Source organism: Nematostella vectensis, chromosome 13 (assembly GCF_932526225.1).
Source record: "Nematostella vectensis chromosome 13, jaNemVect1.1, whole genome shotgun sequence".
Classification (NCBI taxonomy): Eukaryota; Metazoa; Cnidaria; class Anthozoa; order Actiniaria; family Edwardsiidae; genus Nematostella; species Nematostella vectensis.
In genome coordinates this window covers 298,455-319,967 of record NC_064046.1, presented here as the reverse complement: position 1 = coordinate 319,967, position 21,513 = coordinate 298,455, and the positions used below count along the sequence as shown (strand labels likewise).

General features: G+C 39.2%; 2 protein-coding genes across 5 annotated transcripts; both read left to right on the top strand.

Moving 5' to 3' along the window:
* The first annotated feature begins 242 nt into the window (after positions 1–242).
* LOC5501233 (HEAT repeat-containing protein 3) lies at positions 243–14,917 on the top strand. Of its 3 annotated transcripts, XM_032369572.2 has the most exons (15): positions 244–469; positions 3,296–3,468; positions 4,036–4,123; positions 4,323–4,429; positions 4,728–4,837; positions 8,706–8,992; positions 9,398–9,473; positions 9,973–10,073; positions 10,215–10,280; positions 10,635–10,717; positions 10,790–10,926; positions 11,436–11,533; positions 11,964–12,107; positions 13,441–13,617; positions 14,015–14,917. In XM_032369572.2, exons 1-15 carry the CDS (start codon positions 332–334, stop codon positions 14,117–14,119), a joined length of 1,890 nt encoding a protein of 629 aa, XP_032225463.2. In that variant the 5' UTR covers positions 244–331; the 3' UTR covers positions 14,120–14,917. The 3 variants fall into 3 exon arrangements, with proteins under 3 accessions (XP_032225464.2, XP_032225465.2, XP_032225463.2); XM_032369573.2 differs by lacking the exon at positions 10,215–10,280 and having other exon boundaries at positions 243–469; XM_032369574.2 differs by lacking the exons at positions 13,441–13,617; positions 14,015–14,917 and adding an exon at positions 13,149–13,202 and having other exon boundaries at positions 243–469.
* A 607-nt stretch (positions 14,918–15,524) lies between these two features.
* LOC116608319 lies at positions 15,525–21,136 on the top strand. Of its 2 annotated transcripts, none has more exons than XM_048720921.1 (2): positions 15,525–17,380; positions 17,441–21,136. In XM_048720921.1, the coding sequence occupies exons 1-2, from the start codon at positions 15,553–15,555 to the stop codon at positions 17,584–17,586; spliced, it is 1,974 nt and encodes a 657-aa protein (XP_048576878.1). In that variant the 5' UTR covers positions 15,525–15,552; the 3' UTR covers positions 17,587–21,136. The 2 variants fall into 2 exon arrangements, with proteins under 2 accessions (XP_048576878.1, XP_048576877.1); XM_048720920.1 differs by having other exon boundaries at positions 15,525–17,393; positions 17,454–21,136.
* The last annotated feature ends 377 nt before the right edge of the window (positions 21,137–21,513 follow it).

Sequence of the window (21,513 nt, the reverse complement as noted above, 5' to 3'; positions counted from 1 at the left end):
TGCATAACTTTTCAGGTAAATCGGGATTTTTTTTCGTAAGGGGATACAGTAGTTGAACCTAAATACAGCAAATGAAGAGATTGACGACATAGACAACTAGTCGCTAGCTAGAAAATTATTGTAGGCTATGGTTTGGGGAGCATACAGTTATTTTCATCGGATAGGCAGAATTTAAGTTCAGAATTCTATGCAATTTTGATAACTATGGGTACCCTGTGTTAATCTTCAGCGGTGTTACCTAATCGACCCACGTGCTCCTCTCTCAGTGCATCTTTCAACATGGCGGACGAAATTCTGTAATTCTAGTATTTTCTTTTTTTTTCTTTCCAAAATGGGGAAAACAAAGGGGAAAAAGCGCGGTAAACTGAGAGACAAGCCTACCGGTTTACCAAGCGTTAGAGATGCCCTCGAAGAACAAGATCAAAGCAATGGGAACTTGGGAGGAAAAACACTTCCTTTGCTGCAGAAGGTTTGTTAGGCTAAGTTCAAACCTCGTATTAGGTTTGTTAGGCTAAGTTCAAACCTCGTATTAGGTTTGTTAGACTAAGATCAAACCTCGTATTAGGTTTGTTAGGCTAAGTTCAAACCTCGTATTAGGTTTGTTAGGCTAAGTTCAAACCTCGTATTAGGTTTGTTAGGCTAAGTTCAAACCTCGTATTATCCATGAGCCGTATTCACTGCAAATGCAGGCAAATGAATCAAGTCGATTGTTTCATCTTCACTTGTGCTTATTGGCACAAATGTACTCACTGGGGTTTACTGGCTTTGAAAGAAAGGCTTATTTCAGATGATTCATTGTCTTAAATGTCAGGTAGTTGCCTATATTCAGCATCCTGTTTTGTACAGGGTCAAAGTCAAATCCCCACCCTTCCCAGGAACCATGGGGGTGGTAGGTTTCAAATGGCTAGTGCATAACCAAAACTCGACCTTTATGACCTGTTTGTCAGTTCTGCATTCTTCTTCATCCTTCTCCTCCTTCTCACCATCATCATCATCACCATCAACATCGTCATAAACATAATTTTCCTTTTCCTCCTTCTCACCATCATCATCATTACCATCAACATCTACATCGTCATTATTATCATCTTCTCCTACTTCTTATCATCATCATCAGCACCATCAACATCAACATCATCATAATCATCATCATCATAAATTTTCACACTGCACACATCACCGGCCTTATGGCACTTTTATCGAACTGAATCTGTGGTTGTGATTGGACTGTAGATTTCCGTCTATCACAATCCATCTTTATTTTGTAATTGCCTTAGGAAGTAGCCAATCTATTAGAAAGCTCCTGTTTACTGTGATTTTCCCTGGGATGTCTAGCTGAACCTTAAATGGGTGTTCTTGTGTTTTCCTTGCGCTTATTATTTTGATGATTGTTATAATTCTAGTGATTATATATTTCCTCAAGCTGTCAAGCTCTACCCTAGAGGAGTGTGTTTGTGCTCTTCTTGTGCTTATCATTTTAAAGTTTATATATTCCCTCCAGCTGTCAAGCTCTACCCTAGAGGAGTGTGTTTGTGCTCTTCTTGCGCTTATCATTTTAAAGTTTATATATTCCCTCCAGCTGTCAAGCTCTACCCTAGAGGAGTGTGTTTGTGCTCTTCTTGTGCTTATCATTTTAAAGTTTATATATTCCCTCCAGCTGTCAAGCTCTACCCTAGAGGAGTGTGTTTGTGCTCTTCTTGCGCTTATCATTTTAAAGTTTATATATTCCCTCCAGCTGTCAAGCTCTACCCTAGAGGAGTGTGTTTGTGCTCTTTTTGCGCTTATCATTTTAAAGTTTATATATTCCCTCCAGCTGTCAAGCTCTACCCTAGAGGAGTGTGTTTGTGCTCTTTTTGCGCTTATCATGTTAAAGTTTATATATTCCCTCCAGCTGTCAAGCTCTACCCTAGAGGAGTGTGTTTGTGCTCTTCTTGCGCTTATCATTTTCAAGTTTATATATTCCCTCCAGCTGTCAAGCTCTACCCTAGAGGAGTGTGTTTGTGCTCTTTTTGCGCTTATCATTTTAAAGTTTATATATTCCCTCCAGCTGTCAAGCTCTACCCTAGAGGAGTGTGTTTGTGCTCTTCTTGCGCTTATCATTTTAAAGTTTATATATTCCCTCCAGCTGTCAAGCTCTACCCTAGAGGAGTGTGTTTGTGCTCTTCTTGCGCTTATCATTTTAAAGTTTATATATTCCCTCCAGCTGTCAAGCTCTACCCTAGAGGAGTGTGTTTGTGCTCTTCTTGCGCTTATCATTTTAAAGTTTATATATTCCCTCCAGCTGTCAAGCTCTACCCTAGAGGAGTGTGTTTGTGCTCTTCTTGCGCTTATCATTTTAAAGTTTATATATTCCCTCCAGCTGTCAAGCTCTACCCTAGAGGAGTGTGTTTGTGCTCTTCTTGCGCTTATCATTTTAAAGTTTATATATTCCCTCCAGCTGTCAAGCTCTACCCTAGAGGAGTGTGTTTGTGCTCTTCTTGCGCTTATCATTTTAAAGTTTATATATTCCCTCCAGCTGTCAAGCTCTACCCTAGAGGAGTGTGTTTGTGCTCTTCTTGCACTTATCATTTTAAAGTTTATATATTCCCTCCAGCTGTCAAGCTCTACCCTAGAGGAGTGTGTTTGTGCTCTTTTTGCGCTTATCATTTTAAAGTTTATATATTCCCTCCAGCTGTCAAGCTCTACCCTAGAGGAGTGTGTTTGTGCTCTTCTTGCGCTTATCATTTTAAAGTTTATATATTCCCTCCAGCTGTCAAGCTCTACCCTAGAGGAGTGTGTTTGTGCTCTTTTTGCGCTTATCATTTTAAAGTTTATATATTCCCTCCAGCTGTCAAGCTCTACCCTAGAGGAGTGTGTTTGTGCTCTTCTTGCGCTTATCATTTTAAAGTTTATATATTCCCTCCAGCTGTCAAGCTCTACCCTAGAGGAGTGTGTTTGTGCTCTTCTTGCGCTTATCATTTTAAAGTTTATATATTCCCTCCAGCTGTCAAGCTCTACCCTAGAGGAGTGTGTTTGTGCTCTTTTTGCGCTTATCATTTTAAAGTTTATATATTCCCTCCAGCTGTCAAGCTCTACCCTAGAGGAGTGTGTTTGTGCTCTTCTTGCGCTTATCATTTTAAAGTTTATATATTCCCTCCAGCTGTCAAGCTCTACCCTAGAGGAGTGTGTTTGTGCTCTTCTTGCGCTTATCATTTTAAAGTTTATATATTCCCTCCAGCTGTCAAGCTCTACCCTAGAGGAGTGTGTTTGTGCTCTTCTTGCACTTATCATTTTAAAGTTTATATATTCCCTCCAGCTGTCAAGCTCTACTCTAGAGGAGAAGCAGTGTGCCTGCGCTGGTCTTGCTAACCTTGTGTTTGAGCCTGGTGCAGTCCCGGTCCTCCTCAACCAGGATGTGGTGAGAAGACTGGGTCCCTTGCTGATTGACAGCAACAGATCAGTCCAAGAAGCTGCTGCAGGTGCACTCAGGTTTGTAGGGGGGGAGGGGAGGGAAAGGGGGGTGATATCATGAATATATAATGACTCTTATTGCTTTGATTGGGGCTTCATTAGTATTCAAGACGGATTCCCACAAGCCATTAAGCATTCTATCTAAGTAAACTGTTATTAGTAAGTTCACAGCCTACAGCTATGTTTTTGCTGTATTTTTTTTTAAGTATATCAGTCGTTGTGTGTGGTGCTAGCTCTATTGGAAGCTGAAAAAGAAGTTTTGAATTCTCCAAAAGGCTAACTTTTTCTATCCATTGTCAATTGCTGTTTCTCTGCCATGGTCTATGCTGGCCAATGGCTAGACATTTGCTCCCAACTAAAATTCCAAAGTCAATAGAAGCCACATTTCCACTTTGATGCTACAGTAAGAATATTCTCAAATTGCACTCGTTTTCCCTGAGTCATCAAGGATGTTTTTGGAGTTATTCTCATCTAAAGGAGAAATAGGCTGTGTGAGTGGGTGTGCCGCAGCCACACCCCCTAGCCTGGGGGCCTGATGAATGGTCTTGACCCACTACTAAGAAGCTTTCTTTTGTCCCTGTAAAGGAATCTGAGCGTCAGTGGGGGGACTGATGTGTGTGTCAAGATGGTGGAACAAGACCTTATGACTCCTTTGACCTCATTCATCAAACAGGTGTTTAAATTTGGTTTTAAGCTCAATAGATTTACTTTTGAGGCCACATGGCACTAAGATTCAGTCAATTAATGGAGAATTAAAGGTTTTAGCATGCCTCCTTGTTGCTAAACAGACTCTTTTTGTAGCATACTGTATCCCCTAAAATGTTTTCCTGTGACATTGTATTGATTATATGAATGAAATATTTTTCTTGTAGTCCCTGGAGTCGTTGACGGCAGTCATGGAGCGACCAGAGAACTCTAAATTGCAGCAACAGACAGTTACTCTAGTTATACAAGCCATCAGCTTGCTATGGAATGTCTGGTATGTTATGAGGAAACATGCATGGTAAATAATTACCTAACATTCCTTTGAATCGAAGGGACCACTGGAGACCCAATAAAGTCTCCCCCTCAGTGACTTTACCAACAATACACACATGGGGGAACTTGATTTAGGCCTAGCTCTATTGTGCCATCCACACAAATAGTTATGTACCTGTCTTGCTAGTAAAAACAGTATGATTGTCTATTTGTTTGCCCCCTTTGAAGCAGTAATCTATCTGTTTCTCCCCCTTTATTAGTGAGAGCAGTATGTCTATCTGTTTCTCCCCCTTTATTAGTGAGAGTAGTGCGACAGCTGTAGAGATCTTCAATGCCCAAGGCCTGCTTCCGAACCTGGTGCTGTGTCTGAACACAGATATCTATCCAGTCTCCCTCGCCATACCAGCAGGTGGGTCTTATCAACAAATTTTGCTGAGTGGATTTTTATAAAAAAACATCGCCTTCCTAGAAAGCCTATGTTATTCAATTTCTTCATATTAAACACGAAGGCGCGGTATAAAAGGGCCTAAGCCCTGCCCCCATTTTTCAAATGATGAGAAAGTCCAACATGGCGGCCATTACTGTTACGAGCCCAGTCAATAAAGAATGCCCCCAAATCTAATAATTTGATATCCAATGAATAAATAATTTCCCAAATGAAAGAAAATATATCTTTGATTTGTACTTCAAGCCTTTCTTGGCAGCGAAAAATGCATATTTTTCTTAGAATTCATACATTTACGGCGTGATTTCAAATATCGGCCTTTCCCTTCGACGCCATTTTTGGTATGTATACCTTCCCTAGAGACTCTCCTAGCAAAGGATTTGGTGAGCTTGGGCCCGCAATGACCACAGTCATTGCTTAGCAGTCTATCCTAAGGGATTATGCGTGCAATGGGTTACAAACAGAGCTAAATTTTGCCATTCTTAGCGTGTTTAGAAAACATGTTTTGTGGAGCGATTCTGCCTCATTTCTTCACACTTTTCATGGCCAGTAGCATGATTTGTATTTCAATCAGACATTCGGGGAAATATGAAGAGCATTGTGCTATGGAAAGAAGCCCCTAAAATGGGAGGCAAGGAAGACAGGAAGAAAAAAGACATTGCAAAAAATAATATGTGTTTTAATAAGTTCTGTACTGAAAAATAGCATACAACAAAGCAGGACATTAGAACTAAACATAAGCAGCAAACATCAGGTATAAAGTCAAGATACATCATATATATATTTTATTATTCATAAGTCACTTTACAGCTGTAGTGTAAGAGGACACTTCAGTAAAACTTATTCTAGTCAAACCATTCAGGCCCGTAGCCATGATTTTGAGCGGGGGGGGGGGGGGGGGGGGGGGGTTCGTTTACCCATTTAGCGGACCATCTTATAGGTAGCTCACCCTAGCATGCAGTAGTACTCAATTTTCCTTCATTAGAGCGGACCTTCCAGTCCAGTGGGGTGGTTCTTCCGAGCCCCCCCTGGCTATGGGCCTGCCATTATTTCTACTTTCTTGTTGCTGCAACAGGTGTAAAACAAAAATGCAAAGTGTGCCTATCTGTTGTTGTACATCTGTTCAAGAATTAACCAAAAATCCATAAAGTGTTTTGACATTTACCTGAGCTGGAAGAAAATTTGGTGTGGTGGGCAGGTCAGGGGATGTTGAACCCCCAGTTGACTTCTCCCTTGACAGGAAGTCAATCTGTCTTTATTATCTTTCCACCAAATTTAATAGTTGATCAATACATGTTTACCATGATCAGGCTTAGGCAAATGACCCCAGTTTCATAAGAAAAAAAAATTCAGCGGTATCCAGGAAGTGTGCAAGTGAAACTCTGATATTACATTATCTAGGGTGGTCTTTACCTTGGGTCCTTTCTGTGCTATCCTGCTGTTAGTACCAGACTTCTTGATCCAGAACATAAGGAAAGGCTAAGGAAATTTGTTAACTTACCCTCACCATGTCTGTCATTTATAAGTATACTAAACAGAGTACTAGGTACACCTGTTTATATAGGGAGTATAGTGCAGTCAACTTGATTTGTTGTAGAGCACTTGGTCATTAGACCATTGTGCCCTCTTGCTAATTTATCAGATGTAGGGTTAAAAGTAGGGCTTAGTACCATGCCAATAAAATGCAACACTTACTATTTGTCTGTACAAAACAAGGGAGTAGTATACAATATAAAGAAAACATTTGTTTCAATTTTTTTTTCGATAGTGCATAACTGGCTCACAGAAACAGCAGATAACCCTTTGTACAATATATCAGCTTGTATACTTACACATATATGTACACCAAACCACTGAAAGGCTACTAAAGAAATGCCTGATATTTTGGCATTTTGGATCAGAATGCACCTATAGTATTTTGTTTTTATCATGCAATCTATGATGACTACAAATAATAACAAATTGAAATAATAGAAATAGAAATAATAACAATTGAATTAGCTTTTGTATCTATTTGTCCAAAACCGGTCTGGATCCTTGGTTTTATAAAGGGTTTACCCAAACATATGTTTTATACTTTATAAGTTACTTATACAAAATAGAGACATGACTTTTACTGTTTTCATTCAATGGATATCCTCCCTGTATCTACACTTGCTTTTACTGTAAGAATGAGAAGTCTTGAACTCAATGTATAAAAAAGAAAGCATTTTGGTATTCAAAAGTATAATCTATAATGCAGTTTATAAAATATGACTGGTTGCTTTATATACTTCACTAACATATCAATTAATCTTATAGCAACAAAACATGTTTCCTTTACAAAGGAATGTTTATGATTAAAAATATCATGGAAAATGTAATACTGTATATGTCTATGTATCTGCTTTTTCTTGAGGAATATATCTTGTTGGGGGGACGTTGGTGTTTGCAGTATTGCGGTATCGGCGTTATTTTTACGCGGTATTTTCAAACAGCGGTATTGCGTGATTTTTGTCGTTCTACGGTGCGCAGGATTGTTTATTTAGATTATTTAGAGATTCTTTATAGAAACTGCATAAAGATGTGTGTAATATGTAATAAAAACCACAGACATACGGCCGGACACGTTCGTCATTTCCGCCCATATTCTTTTAGAGCTTAGTAATCGGTACAGTTCGTACCATAACGCTTGTTTTACGAACGACTATTTTCTGTATGCGATATTCTTGATTTTTTGTGCGGTAATGCGGTATTTTCGGAAATTTTGTGTGGTATTGCGGTATTGAGCACCCCCCAACGTCCCCCCCCTTGTTGATTATTCAGATGTCACCATGACTTGCTTCTTGGGTATAGCTAGGATGAAATCATATAATTGATTATAAATTATATAATAGATTCAACATGCAAGTTTGGCCCCCAATTAATTCAGACAAAGATTTAATAAATTTTTTAGTTAACATTACTAGAATACAAATAATGGACTGATCCCAACGATAAAAAACACTTCCATTTATTACATATTTATACTTAAATTCCAACTTATAGTAGCTTGTAAATAGAATTAAAACTTCACACACCACAAAACAATCTTGTCCGAGCTCAAGGCGATGTAAAAATTTAAACAAACAAGAGAAAAGCAAGATTTGATCTACAAACAACATCTTTTTTTTCTATAGAAGGCCTGCATTACTTCTGTCGGCAGTAATGTGGACAAAGTCGAGATGCATTTTCTAGCAAAACAGAGTTTCCCAGCCACTTTAAGTACCTAGTAGCTTCTGATGACTAATTTAAATCCTGTTTTCTGAATTTTAAAGCTATGAAAAGTAAATTTTAGGCATAAAAAAACACCTTTTGTTGAGGTTTGAAATCGTTGTTTTCCGATCATGCGTTTGCTCCTTTTTTGCATAAATCATGTTGGTTTCGTAGCTTTACTTCTACTGAGTTTCCTGTTTTACACATTCTATCGGACTAGAAGGTAGAATTGGCATTTTTATACATCAGGAAGCGCTTTGAAACCTCTCCCCTCTGTGTTTTGTACTTGACTCGGGCTGCCATCTTGAATTTGATCCTCACTCCACGGCGGTTGATTGACAAATGCTTCCAATGGAAGCACCCTTTTATACTACGCCTTCGTGTTTAATGCACAACTATTGTAGACTCCTACATGTTACATGTCTGTAAAACAAAAAAAAGGGCCCAATGGCTGGGGATATGATTGTTCTGTTTGGCCAGGGCCCATCACTAGACCCAACACATGCTTTGCCAATGACATGCCCCAAACAGGTCACCACAAGCAAGCTAGTACAACCTGATACAGTGTCTCATGACTATGTTGTCTACTGTCATTTAGCCCAATGTCTGCACACCGTGACAGAAGACAATACCATGGCAGCCCAAGCCCTTTGCGGCAACAGTGAACTGATGAAGTGCATTGAGAAGTCCCTGATGGCCGAGGTGCCGTCAAGCAGCATGATGTTGGTAAAGGTGCTGAGTGCAGGCATCCTGTATAATGTGCGCCACTCCATTCCCGTCTGTGGATTCAGTGAGCTGGTGCAGGCCGTTGTGAAGGTGTTGTCGCAGGTGCTGGATGTCAACTGTTTTGACATCTTGGCAAAGATGCTCCCTGAGGTGAAAAAGGTGAATAATGCTGATGATTGTGAACAGTGTAGTAACTAATAATTGGAGCAATTGAGTAATGCTTGGCTTCAATTCTTCAATTGGTTGCTTGGTGTTTTTGAGAAATGCTTGGGATGTTTAAACCTGGCTCGGGCTTTGCTAAGCTGGTGGTCTTACCTCTAATTTCATTTCATTATCTTGTATTTGGGAAGGTAAAAGAACGGCTGGGAATGCTGGCCTATGGTGCCATATTCTGTGACTGTGCACTCGACAAAGTCTTGCGGGAATGACAACTTAAACAAGCTTAATGTGTTTGCAATTGCCCCCCTCCCCCCTCCCCCCTCCCCCTTCCCCCCTCCCCCCTCCCCCCTCCCCCCTCCCCCCTCAAGCTGATTTCACCCTCTTACTCATTGTTTTGCCCTTTAGGCGGATGATGTTCTGATGTTGCTGAATGCACAACAGTTATCTCTAGAAATACTTGCCAATGTTTGTTACTCTGATGGTAGGCTATCTTTACAAACCCTCACCAAAGCCAGGTAGTACAGTTGGAGGGAGAGGTTTTACTATACAATACAATGTCCTTTATTTTACAAGGCTAGCATTTTAACAATACATTTAGGAATAGATAAATAGGTAAATATTAATATCTTTTTCTAGCAGATAGCCCTCATTTCTAATACTTATGTTAAAAATAAAACTTGACTGCAGCGATGATGAGGCATGAGATGACTGAAACACAGACAGTAGGCCACAGACAATATCTATTTAGAATAGCAAATACTGTAGCAGAACTCCTCTTATCAGATAAGTCAGATTTCTAATGAGGACTAGCTTCAAGTTGAGGGAGGGGGGAACTCTGAGACCATACCTATAGGGGGTTTGGGTGTCCTTTACATAATATGGCATGTGTTAGAATTGTCTATATTTTACTGTATGTCTATTATTTATTGTCTTTATTGTCTATGGCATGTGTTGAATGCAAATACTGACATTTTTTTTAGACTCTAGTGAGGATGAATGGGAAGATGTCTCTGATGTGAAAAGCGATACATCTGACGAGGAATTTGATGAAGATGCCATGCAACAACAAGATGCCGACATGGTAACTATGTGAACATGTTATGTACCATGATAAATATACACTATTATTATGCTATTGAGGTAAAATGATCCCTGGTTATATGAGCTGAATGATGTTCTATATTATCTAAGACTGTTTCCTCATGTGTTTCTCTATTATTAGCAAAGTGCCCACACCCTAGCAGCAGAGATGGTAAATGCTTTGATAAATGTGGAAATTCCAAAAAAGGTACTCAAAATTGTGGCAAAAATTTGCAGGGCTCAGACTTTGAACAAATTTGCAGACTTTGAACATCTTTTTTTTTATTTATTTATTTTATTTGTAAAAATAATTTTGTTTTCTCCATTATGCCTTAAATGCACAATTTATGATATTTTTTGTAATTCACATGTTTTTATCTGGATGTTTGTTTTCAACCAAGATCATTTGGGCATAAATAATTTTGAAAATGAAATCACATTTTCAAGCATTTTGTCACCTACTATAAAGCACCAGACTTGTTTGCCTACAAGTGTTGTTTGACTTGGACTTGACTTGGCTAGATTCCTAGCAGTATGGTGAGTTTATGAATTTTGTTTTTAGGTTTTAGAAAAAGCACTGTTTGGTGATATCAAGATTTATGAATCGTTATCCAGCCTAGAATGTGGTAAAGAGATTCTCACAAGGTAAATGCAATAACAATTTTTCACCCTTTCCTTTTTTGCTTTCAATACTCAAAAGCCTGTTTTGTGTTGCAGTTTAAGCATGGTTCAGACAAGAGCTCTCATCTGTCTAAACAACATCACTGCTGCCATGGAAACAGAGCTCCTAGGAGGCATGGATGCTCTAGGTCAACTATGGACTTCGTTATTTGATCTGACCTACTCAAGTGACTGTAAGCTTTTCTCTGTTCTTTCAAACTACACCCTGAAAGTAGTTTTTGTGGACAAGACGCTTCCTGTGATATCTTCCAGAATGTCGATCAGCCACTTTTTGTTATTGCTTACAATTGAAAAAAGTGCAGTTTATTTGCAAGAAAACTTATCTTAACCATCCACGATTAAAGTCTGATTGTTTATTTAATTTTATTTAATTGAAAGTTTCTCAGTTACATCACCTGGTGGAAATGAATTTTTTGAGTCATGTGCGGAAGCATAAAACGGCGGCGTGATTGGCCTTTTTTAATGCTCACACTCCTCCCCTTAGCGATGTCGTTTAATTTGTGACCACAATTATCTGAGAGCTAGTTCCAATATTTGAAAAGGGCAAGGGTATTCTCCCGACGTTACTAATTAGTAGAATGATCTGTGAGGTGTCCGAGTTGCGCAATGCAGATATGATAATATCAAACAACACTGTGACATTTATCCAGTATTTCTGCAATTTGTGTCCCTGTGTTTTCAGGTAGGAGGTATGTTACTAGTGAGGAGGACTTTTTGGAAGCAGCAACAGGAGTCATGCGCTCACTCATGGACAAGTTTGCTTCAGCCAGGACACCTCAGGTATTGGCTTCCTCTCAAATCATTCCTGAAGGTATAATCACAGTAATCATCCCTGAAGGTATAATCACGGTAATCATCCCTGAAGGTATAATCACGGTAATCATCCCTGAAGGTATAATCATGGTAATCATCCCTGAAGGTATAATCACGGTAATCATCCCTGAAGGTATAATCACAGTAATCATCCCTGAAGTCAGATTTGTTTTTTTCTGAGAAGATATATGAGCAGCGCATGCCTTTGTACATATATAGCATGCACTGATTCTTTGCTAAAACTGTGACCACTCTCATGACCTCTGAAAGATTTTTTTAATTGCAACCATATGAGAGCTAAAAAAAGAGGAGCTCATTGACTCTCGGCCCAATTTAACCATTGCTTTAGGCAGTGCTTTGCTTGAGTTTATGATAATTGTACTCTCTTGTTGTGCAGTACGTCACAACAGACCAAGTCTCCATTCTGTGCCAGTGCACAACTAATGCAAGCTGTGAGGCAATTAGAGTTAAGCTGATCAGCACGCTTGGCTACATCGGGAAGCTAGCAGCAACAAGGGACGACACAGGGGATGTGCTCAAGGTACTCTCTTTTTATGGTGGCCTATAGTTTTTAAGGTCTACTCCATGAAACACAAGAAGTTCTTGTGGAATCCTTCTCAGAACTACAGAACTAGTGCTTGATCTTTTCTCTTGCCTTTAGTCCATTTCTTTCTCATAATCAAGTGTCACATTAAATCTCTAATTTCTTGTCCTTAAGGTACGGTAATACAAGCAGGAAAACCCTACAACTTTTGTGGCAGAATTGCTGCAAAAAAAAGTTTGTAAGTGACGTTGCGCGTTTTACTACCGGCGTTTGTGATTGGTTGAACGAGAGTCGCACATCAGTGTCACGCAGAAAAAAAGATGGCAGATCAACAGCAAGAACCAGTCTATCCTTTGCTGCGATAAAAGTTTGTTCGCTGGTAGTAAAATACGCAACATCGCTTTCGATTTTTTTTGCAAATGCTGCCACAAATGTTGTATGATTTTGCTGCCCATATTTCCATACCTTTAGTCTCTTGGGGTTGGGCTTGCCAGGACTGTTTGTGTCTCTGTGCATCTGTTTGCTCACCCTATTACAAAGTATTTTCTTGTTGTCGGTTCTACAGTTTGTTGTGGAATAATAATAATAATAATAATAATAATAATTGAATAACAGTAATTGAATACATGTTCTTGGTCCAGTGTTTCTTGGTGTAGTGTTGTGTGACAATTCTCTATTTCAGTCCCTAGTTGTAGTGTTGTGTGACACTTCTCTATTTCAGTCCCTAGTTGTAGTGTTGTGTGACACTTCTCTATTTCATTCCCTAGTTGTAGTGTTGCGTGACACTTCTCTATTTCAGTCCCTAGTTGTAGTGTTGTGTGACACTTCTCTATTTCAGTCCCTAGTTGTAGTGTTGTGTGACACTTCTCTATTTCGGTCCCTAGGTGTAGTGTTGCGTGACACTTATGTTTCAGTCCCTAGTTGTAGTGTTGCGTGACACTTCTATTTCAGTCCCTCGGTATATTGTTGCGTGACACTTCTATTCTCTAATTCAGTCCTAGTTGTAATGCTGCGTGACACTTCTATTCTCTAATTCAGTCCCTAGGTGTAGTGTTGCGTGACACTTCTATTATCTAATTCAGTCCCTCGGTATATTGTTGCGTGACACTTCTATTATCTAATTCAGTCCCTAGTTGTAGTGTTGTGTGACACTTCAATTCTCTAATTCAGTCCTAGTTGTAATGTTGCGTGACACTTCTATTCTCTAATTCAGTCCCTAGGCGTAGTGTTGCGTGACACTTCTCTATTTCATTCCCTAGTTGTAGTGTTGCGTGACACTTCTCTATTTCATTCCCTAGTTGTAGTGTTGCGTGACACTTCTCTATTTCAGTCCCTAGGTGTAGTGTTGCGTGACATCGCCGTCAGCCCCTCTAGCCTATGGGTGGTGGCTGAAGCACTTGATGCCATCTTTGACACGTTTGCCGACGGCCCCCTTGTCACGTCCATAGCGAGCTCCATCCATCTCCTAGTCACCCTACAGCAGCTAGTGCCAGTCCTCAAGTCCAGGGTACGTGATGGGGCGAGAGACCGTTTTCACGATGTTGCGCGCGCATCCAAAATGCCACAGACTGGCGGGCCACAGCTCGGTCTATTGCCACCGCAAAAAGCCACCGTGGTTTCTTATTGCAAATCGCTCATTACTGAAGATTGTCTATTTTTTGTAACCGCGTCCATAGTTGTTCATTTATCCGTTGATCTTACGGCCTATTTTCTCGAGCCAAACGTTTTGAAATTATGCGCAAAGGAGACACATTCAGAGAAGGGAGGAACTGGACGTTTTTTCCTTCTCAGTCACCGCTTACTTTATTTATGTTGGTGGGATTTTTTGCGGGTGCACAAGCTCTCATATCATAAGCAGTGAAAAGCAGTTTTTTTAAAATATAATTATCCTCTTGTTTCCACAGGTGAAGAGCGAACGTCGGCTACTTGGAGAGCACACCCATGTAGTGGACGCCGCGAAAACCAATCTGACGAGATTCATCAAGTACTACAAGAACAAGGGGTTCTGATGAGCTATGGAACACACAAAGAGCACTCGTTCTGCTTTAGGCTTACCTTGTCACTGAAACAAGAACATTGGATTCGTACAGCATTGGGTGACATTGCTTACCCAGGCTTAGGCATTCTTCACGAGGTGACGAGGGAATTTTGGTAGAATGCCCAAATCCACGATGTTGTAAACCTTAAAACGTTATTTTTACTGTACTCTGATACTCTTCAGATATCAGGATACCTTAAGACAAGCATAAAGTTAAAGGCGCGCGCGAGTTTACCACCCAAAAATTCACGTGATTTCTTAGAGCAAATCGCCTATTGGAGCAGGTAAACCAGTGAGGTTCCGAGGCTTGGTGGCGTAGCCTAGTGGCAGAACACCTAAACTTGGACACAGAAACATGTTCGAGAATCGAGGGCATCCCAAGAACGACAAAGAAACATGTCAGAGAATCGAGGGCATCCCAAGAACGACAAAGAAACATGTCAGAGAATCGAGGGCATCCCAAGAACGACAAAGAAAAGCAAATACATTCTAAAATAAAGGAAAAGCGGGTACACTCTAGGGAAAGTGGTTGTCTAGTAGGTGGGAGGTGGTGGGCTGATGGGTTCGGCCTTTGCCAATATATGGAGCATTGCACATCAAGCAAGCCTGTGTATTTTATGCTTTCTGGGCGATTTTAACTATTTGGACGGGCTTTCCCAGATCATGCTCGCTTATCCCCTAAAACTCTTCAAATGGGCTACAATATTGTAAGTATTATAATAACTGCCAATAAAAAAAACTCTCAGTTTTATTGAGAAATTTACCAGAATGCTGACCATTGTTCCGATTATTGGTAACGGAGTTAAAATGGATAAGTTTCAACAGCGTAAGCTCGCAAACTACTCACCCAGATAATATAGAATTTCATCCAGACTACATAGAAGAAACAACAATCAAGTACAAATATTGTTTAGATTTTATTTCAAAGTAGAATGAACGGTTCATTTGAATTATATTTACTACTAACTATAGTGTTCACACACTGTAATCTTGGGATACCTGTGTTTCTTAGGGCCCTCGCATGGGTCCAACCTCCCAATAATTTTCTCGGTGGATAAAATAAATAGGGGAGGGGAGGGAGGTCGGCGATAAAACAAAAAATTTGTGTTGATCCCCTCCCCCCAATATTCTCTTGCTTTTGCCGCCCATGAGGTCCGCTAAGCTTGTTTCTTGTTGTTTGTGGCGAAAAAAAAAAAATGATTAGCTAACGGAAATCATTTGTTGATTGAGAATATGATGAAATAGGTGCAACAAAATACTACTAAGGTAAATCTATATAAAACTAAAAAATCGACGATTTAGGGTTAAAAATTCTGAGGCTGTGCCGAGGCGTTGAAATATATGCCCCCCCCCCCCCCCCCCCCCCACATGCGGGAATTCACATTAGCCACGGTCCTGTGGCTAATGGCGGCCAACGGCCAACGGCTAATGGCGTCGGAAGCGGCTTCAGAACACTCTGAACTTACTAAGCTCCTAATTTACCTACCATCCAAGAAACAATTCAAATGGAATTCGAATGCAAAGTCACTTTTGGAATTTTGCATTAAAGAACTGCAGGATGGAGATCAAGACGCTTTGATAAGTCATTCTTCAAAAGAAAACTTCGAAGTTTACCGATTCGAAAATATAACGGTGAACTTTTATCCGTCTACGAAGACCGTACAACTGCAAGGTACTGGTAAAGATTATCTCATCAAGAAACTGATGTCTTTACTTGATTACTCTGGACAGACAAATCAGACAACTGATTGTGATACTATCGAACAGGAATCTATTGTAACTGAGCAAGAAACAACGGATCCAGTCGAACTCTCTGAACCGTGTAGTTCAAAGGTCGCCTTAAAGGACAGCTCAGATCAAAAAGGTCATGATGACCGATATCAAGAATTTCTCGATTTCAAAGAAATGATGAAAGGCTTCATTGAAAAGTTTGACAAGAAATTATCCGATCTTAGTATGGATATGAACGAGCAACTAATTCTAATCAAAGATCTGGAATGCCAACAGAAGAATAGCCGGAAAGAATTAATTATGGAAATGGATCGGAAGCTAGACGAAACAAAGCAAGATAAAGTCCTTGCTGATCTGAAAGGTTTGCAGAGCTCACATTCCAAACTTGGAAATAAAATTCGCGAGACTAAATTAGACCTCGAAAAATGTGAGCAGCGATTGACATTCATAGAAACCAAAATCGAAATGGACGCTGAAGAATCCAGCGACGATGACTCAGAGGACGAAGAGAGCGGCGAGCCATCGGATTCTGAACAAGTGGAACAGGTGGAACGACAAATTAATACACAAACAACACTGCGGACGACAGTGGCTAGCAGCTCTAGTATCGTAAACTCTCCAAACACGAACGATTTGCCGCAGCTTGCTTCTAGCGGTAATATTGAATCACCAATTAATGGAAATCAACAACAAATAGTCGACTCCTCTCGCACAACCAGAGGCGAAACTGAACCTAGACCAGCCCAGACAGCAACAGAGAATACGACAAGAGGAAATGCTACGCTCGCAGAAACCTCCGGAAATATCCTGATGCTCTCTGATTCTATCTTTGGAGGAATTATTCAAAGCCGGTTCGCGAGAGGTAGATATGTAAACAAACAATATGTACAAGGAGGCACGATTGAGATGCTGGACCACTTGAGCACAATGGGATGCGAGGCTGGCAATAAGTACGAATACGTCATATTGCATACAGGAACAAACGACATACGTGAACTTCCCACAGAACAAATCTGCTCTAATATCGAGAATATTGTGGAAGAGTGCATTAAATTATGGCCCCAAAGCAAAATAGTTGTATCTGGTTTAACGTTTCACTTGAGAGATCATGCTAAAAATGACATAATAGACGTTGTTAACAGTGCATCTGAGCGATTGTCTTCTAGGTGTGCAAAGGTGTATTTTGCAGACAATAGAGGTGTTTGCTTATCACGTAATGGAGATATCGACGAAAGTGTATACAGAGATAATGTACACTTAAATAACCAAACGGGAACGAAAAAACTAGTCGCAAGCTTAAAAAGTCAAATTCCAGGGCTCAGAAGACAAAGGGATCCCGCTGTAACTCGGAAATTCCCAGTCAACAACCGTTTCCAGCAAAGAAGACAAGGCGCTCCTAGCGGATCCACAGGTATCCCACAAGCAAGATATCAGGCCCCCACAGGCAACCCACAAGCGTACTGTCCACCAACAAACAACCCGATGTTTCGCCCATTCCCAGGTAACCCACAGGGGTATCAGCAACCACCAACAAACAACCCGATGTTTCGCCCATTTCCAGGTAACCCACAGGGGTATCAGCAACCCACAACTAATCAACTTCCCACAGGTAGACAGCAGTATCCAATGAACTCTCAGCAGCAACAATTAGAACAAGCCCTAAAAATTATTTCTGAATGTGTAAGGTTAGCCTATAGAAATGGATAAAAAACATCTCAAATCACTGAAAATGTCAACATGCCAGGTTCACTAACTTCTCGTAATTGGGATTTTGGGAGGTCTTTAAGAATTGGTACGTGGAATATCCACGGTCATAAAAGCAAAGAGCTCGGTAATAAAACAAAATTAGCAGAGGTAGTTGATATCATTCAACAACATGATATCTTCGGAATTGTGGAAACTCATGCTAGTCAAAATACAGATTTAGCTGTCGAAAAATTCAAGCATTTCATAAAAACAAGACCAAAATCTGGTAAAAAAATTTCTGGAGGGATCGCACTCTATATAAGCAACAAAGTAGCAGAAGGAGTCGAGTACTTACCTTCGGAAAACCGGAATATTATATGGTGCAAATTAAAACGAAATTACTTCGAAACGGAAAAGGATATCTTCCTAGGTACCGTCTATTTTAGTCCTCAAAATTATGAACAAACAAATGATGAGGATTATATGTCTGATCTGGAAGAGGATATTATAAAATATCTCGGCCAAGGGGACGTCATTCTGCAAGGGGACTTCAATGCTAGAACTAGTGAACTAACTGAACATATTAATTTTGATGAAGATAGATTTTTAAGCCTTCCTGACGATTATGAACTCGATGTACCATCGCCAAGGTACTCTGAGGACCACTATACTGATAGCAGAGGAAGATCACTGATTGAGCTTTGTAGTGAAAGTAATTTACGAATCGCAAATGGAAGGATAATTGGCGATTTAACAGGGAAAAAGACATGTTATCAATACAACGGTACCAGCTTAGTCGACTACGTGATAAGTAGCAATAGAGTACAGCAGAAATTTCAATTTCTTAAAATTCACCCATTGCTTCCACATATTTCTGATCATTGCCATATAACATATAATATAAAGATTGTAAACAAAATTACGGTAACACAATCAAAAAGCTTTGCTAAACACGCACGAATATTCTGCCACGGTACAAATGTAAAAGAAAATGTGGACTCTATTCTTCGCTCTGATATCTATCGGTCTAAACTGGATAACCTAGTCAGTCACTGCGATACCAATTGCCCAGACACAGCAAGTAATATCACATCAAGTTTTACAAAGCTGCTAGTTGAGATCAGTGAGAAAGCGGGTTTTAAATACGGAGACAAGCAGAAATGTCAAAAAACAAACGCACCATGGTTCGACGAGGAATGTCGATCAGAGAAGGCAAACCTTAAACGGTGTGGAAGGAAGATATGTAACTCACCCAATGACAGTGAGCTAAGGCGGGAGCTATTTTGGAAGAAGAAAAAATTCAAGAAATTATGTAAACGTAAGAAATATCAATACAGAGCAAGCGGTATCAAAAATTTGGATTTCAAAGATAGCAAAAAACTTTGGCGATCACTCAAGAATCTATTCAGCGTAGGGAAAGACAAAAAACAACAAGAATGTGATTTAGAAATAGAAAGCTTACACTCACACTTCATGGACTTAAACAAAACTACAACTACAAATTTATCCATCCCTAAATGTAGAGACCAGACGGGTCCTTTAGACTCAGAGATACGGCTAGAGGAGGTAAAATTAGCTATAGAAAACCTTAAAAACAACAAAGCTCCCGGTCACGATAATATACTAAACGAGCTACTAAAATATGGTAAAGATACTTTACTACCCTACCTAACTAGGTTATTCAACATCATTTTTAGGTCAGGAGTGTTTCCACAAGAATGGAATCTGGGTTTTATTATTCCAATTTTCAAAAAAGGCGATCGCTCTGACGTCAACAATTATAGAGGAATAACACTTTTATCATGCCTCAGTAAGTTATTTACATCTATACTTAATTCAAGACTCTATGACTACCTTGTGCAGAAAGGATATCTAAAGAAGGAACAAGGGGGGTTTAGGAAAAAACACTCAACAGTAGACAGTATATTTATTCTGAAAACCGTTATCGACAGAGTAGTAAAAAGCAAACCCAAGAAGAAAAACAATATGCTTTTCACTTGCTTCATAGACTTCCGAAAGGCCTTTGACAGCATTCCTAGAGATAAACTATTTGCGAAAATACAACAAGCTGGTATTTCTGGAAACTTTTACGAAGTTCTAAGATCAATGTACTCCAATGATATATCGTGTGGGAAGATAGGGGATTCAATTAGTGAAAGTTTTAGATGCATGGTTGGGGTAAAACAAGGATGCATGTTGAGTCCAACTCTTTTTAATCTGTTCCTTAGCGATTTACCTGATACCTTAGCGAAATCTTCAAGTGCCCACATCTTAGGCAACACAAAATTAAATTGTCTTCTGTATGCAGACGACTTAGTACTTTTCTCGGAAACAAGTAGTGGTCTGCAAGACCTTTTAAATAGACTTTCTATCTACTCAGAAGAAAATAGTCTAAAAGTCAATACTTCAAAAACTAAGGTGATGATTTTTAATAACATAGGCAAAGTAATGAATAACTATCAATTCCTTTTGAACAGGGAACAATTGGAAAATGTCAAATCTTATAAGTACCTAGGGCTAGTATTCAGCGCGGTAGGAAACTTTAACTTAGCAAAAGAGGAGCTTAAAAAAACCGCACTCAAAGCTTTATTTAAGTTAAGGAAAGATCTCGGTATTCACTTTAGATCAGACATTAATCTTACATTAAAACTGTTTGATGCACTGATCAAACCAATTTTATTGTATGGCAGCGAAGTATGGGGTGCCGATAATAAAAGCTGTGTTGATGATAGAGATCCGCTTGAATCAGTACATCTTAAATTCTGTAAAATGTTACTAGGAACTGGAAAAACGGCTGTGAACAATGCGTGCAGAGGGGAACTAGGCAGATATCCTCTTTGTATAAATGCAACATATAGGAACATAAAATACTGGACCAACCTTCGGTCAAAAGAAGAGGCCCTCTCAAAAGTAGTTTATACAGAATGTGTAAATAACCCTCACGTGTCCTACTGGACCCACAAAACAAAAGAAATAATTTTCAAAGCGGGTTTTGGGTTTATGTGGCTCTATCAAAATGAAACCGACCCTACATTGTTCCTTGATATTTTCTCTAAACGACTTAATGATATGTATTTTCAGAAATGGCATGGGGAAATTTTCAATGACCAAAGGAAAAACAGTAATGAAATGAACAAACTAAGAACTTATAGAACTTTTAAAGACAAATATGAATTAGAGAATTACCTTGTAGCCATCCCTAATGTGAAACATAGAGTTGCGCTAACAAAACTAAGAATAAGTAATCACCAATTGCAAATTGAGAAAGGCAGACATACGAGGCCTTACACAAAGGAAAAAGATCGGATTTGCCCAACATGCAAAAATGACGTGGAAAATGAATTTCACTTTCTAGTACAATGCCAAACATACAAAGAGCTACGAAATTCAGTTATCCAAAATTTGCAGCGCAATCAAATTACACAAAAACGCCTTTTCAATTTACTAATAAATCCGCCAACTTAATTAGCAGGGATAGCGGCAAGGTACATTTCCGAATGTTTCAAGCTAAGGGAAACGCTAATATGAAAAATTAAACCTAAAGCACAATAGAAATCTGAAGTAAGCAGAGCAAAAAAAAAAAAAAAAAAAAAAAAAAAAAAAAAAAAAAAAAAATACAAATACAAATAAAAATAAAAAAAAGGAAAGGGGAAAAAAGGGAAGAAAAAAAGAAAAAAGAAAATACAATGTAAAACTAAGTAGTAATTAAAAACAATCAGAAAAGATTTAGAAAAAGAAAAAAATGAAAGAAAGGAAATACAATGTAAACTAAAACTAAGAACAATCACATAATAGCTGTTGTACGTCTTATATACGTACTATTTTACCTTTTTTTAAAATTTTTTGGTCACTAACCGATGTAACTTTACTGTTTCAAGGGACCAATAAATAAATCTGTCTGTCTGTCTGTCTGTCTAAGTAAAAAACGAGACTGCAATTTTGGACTAC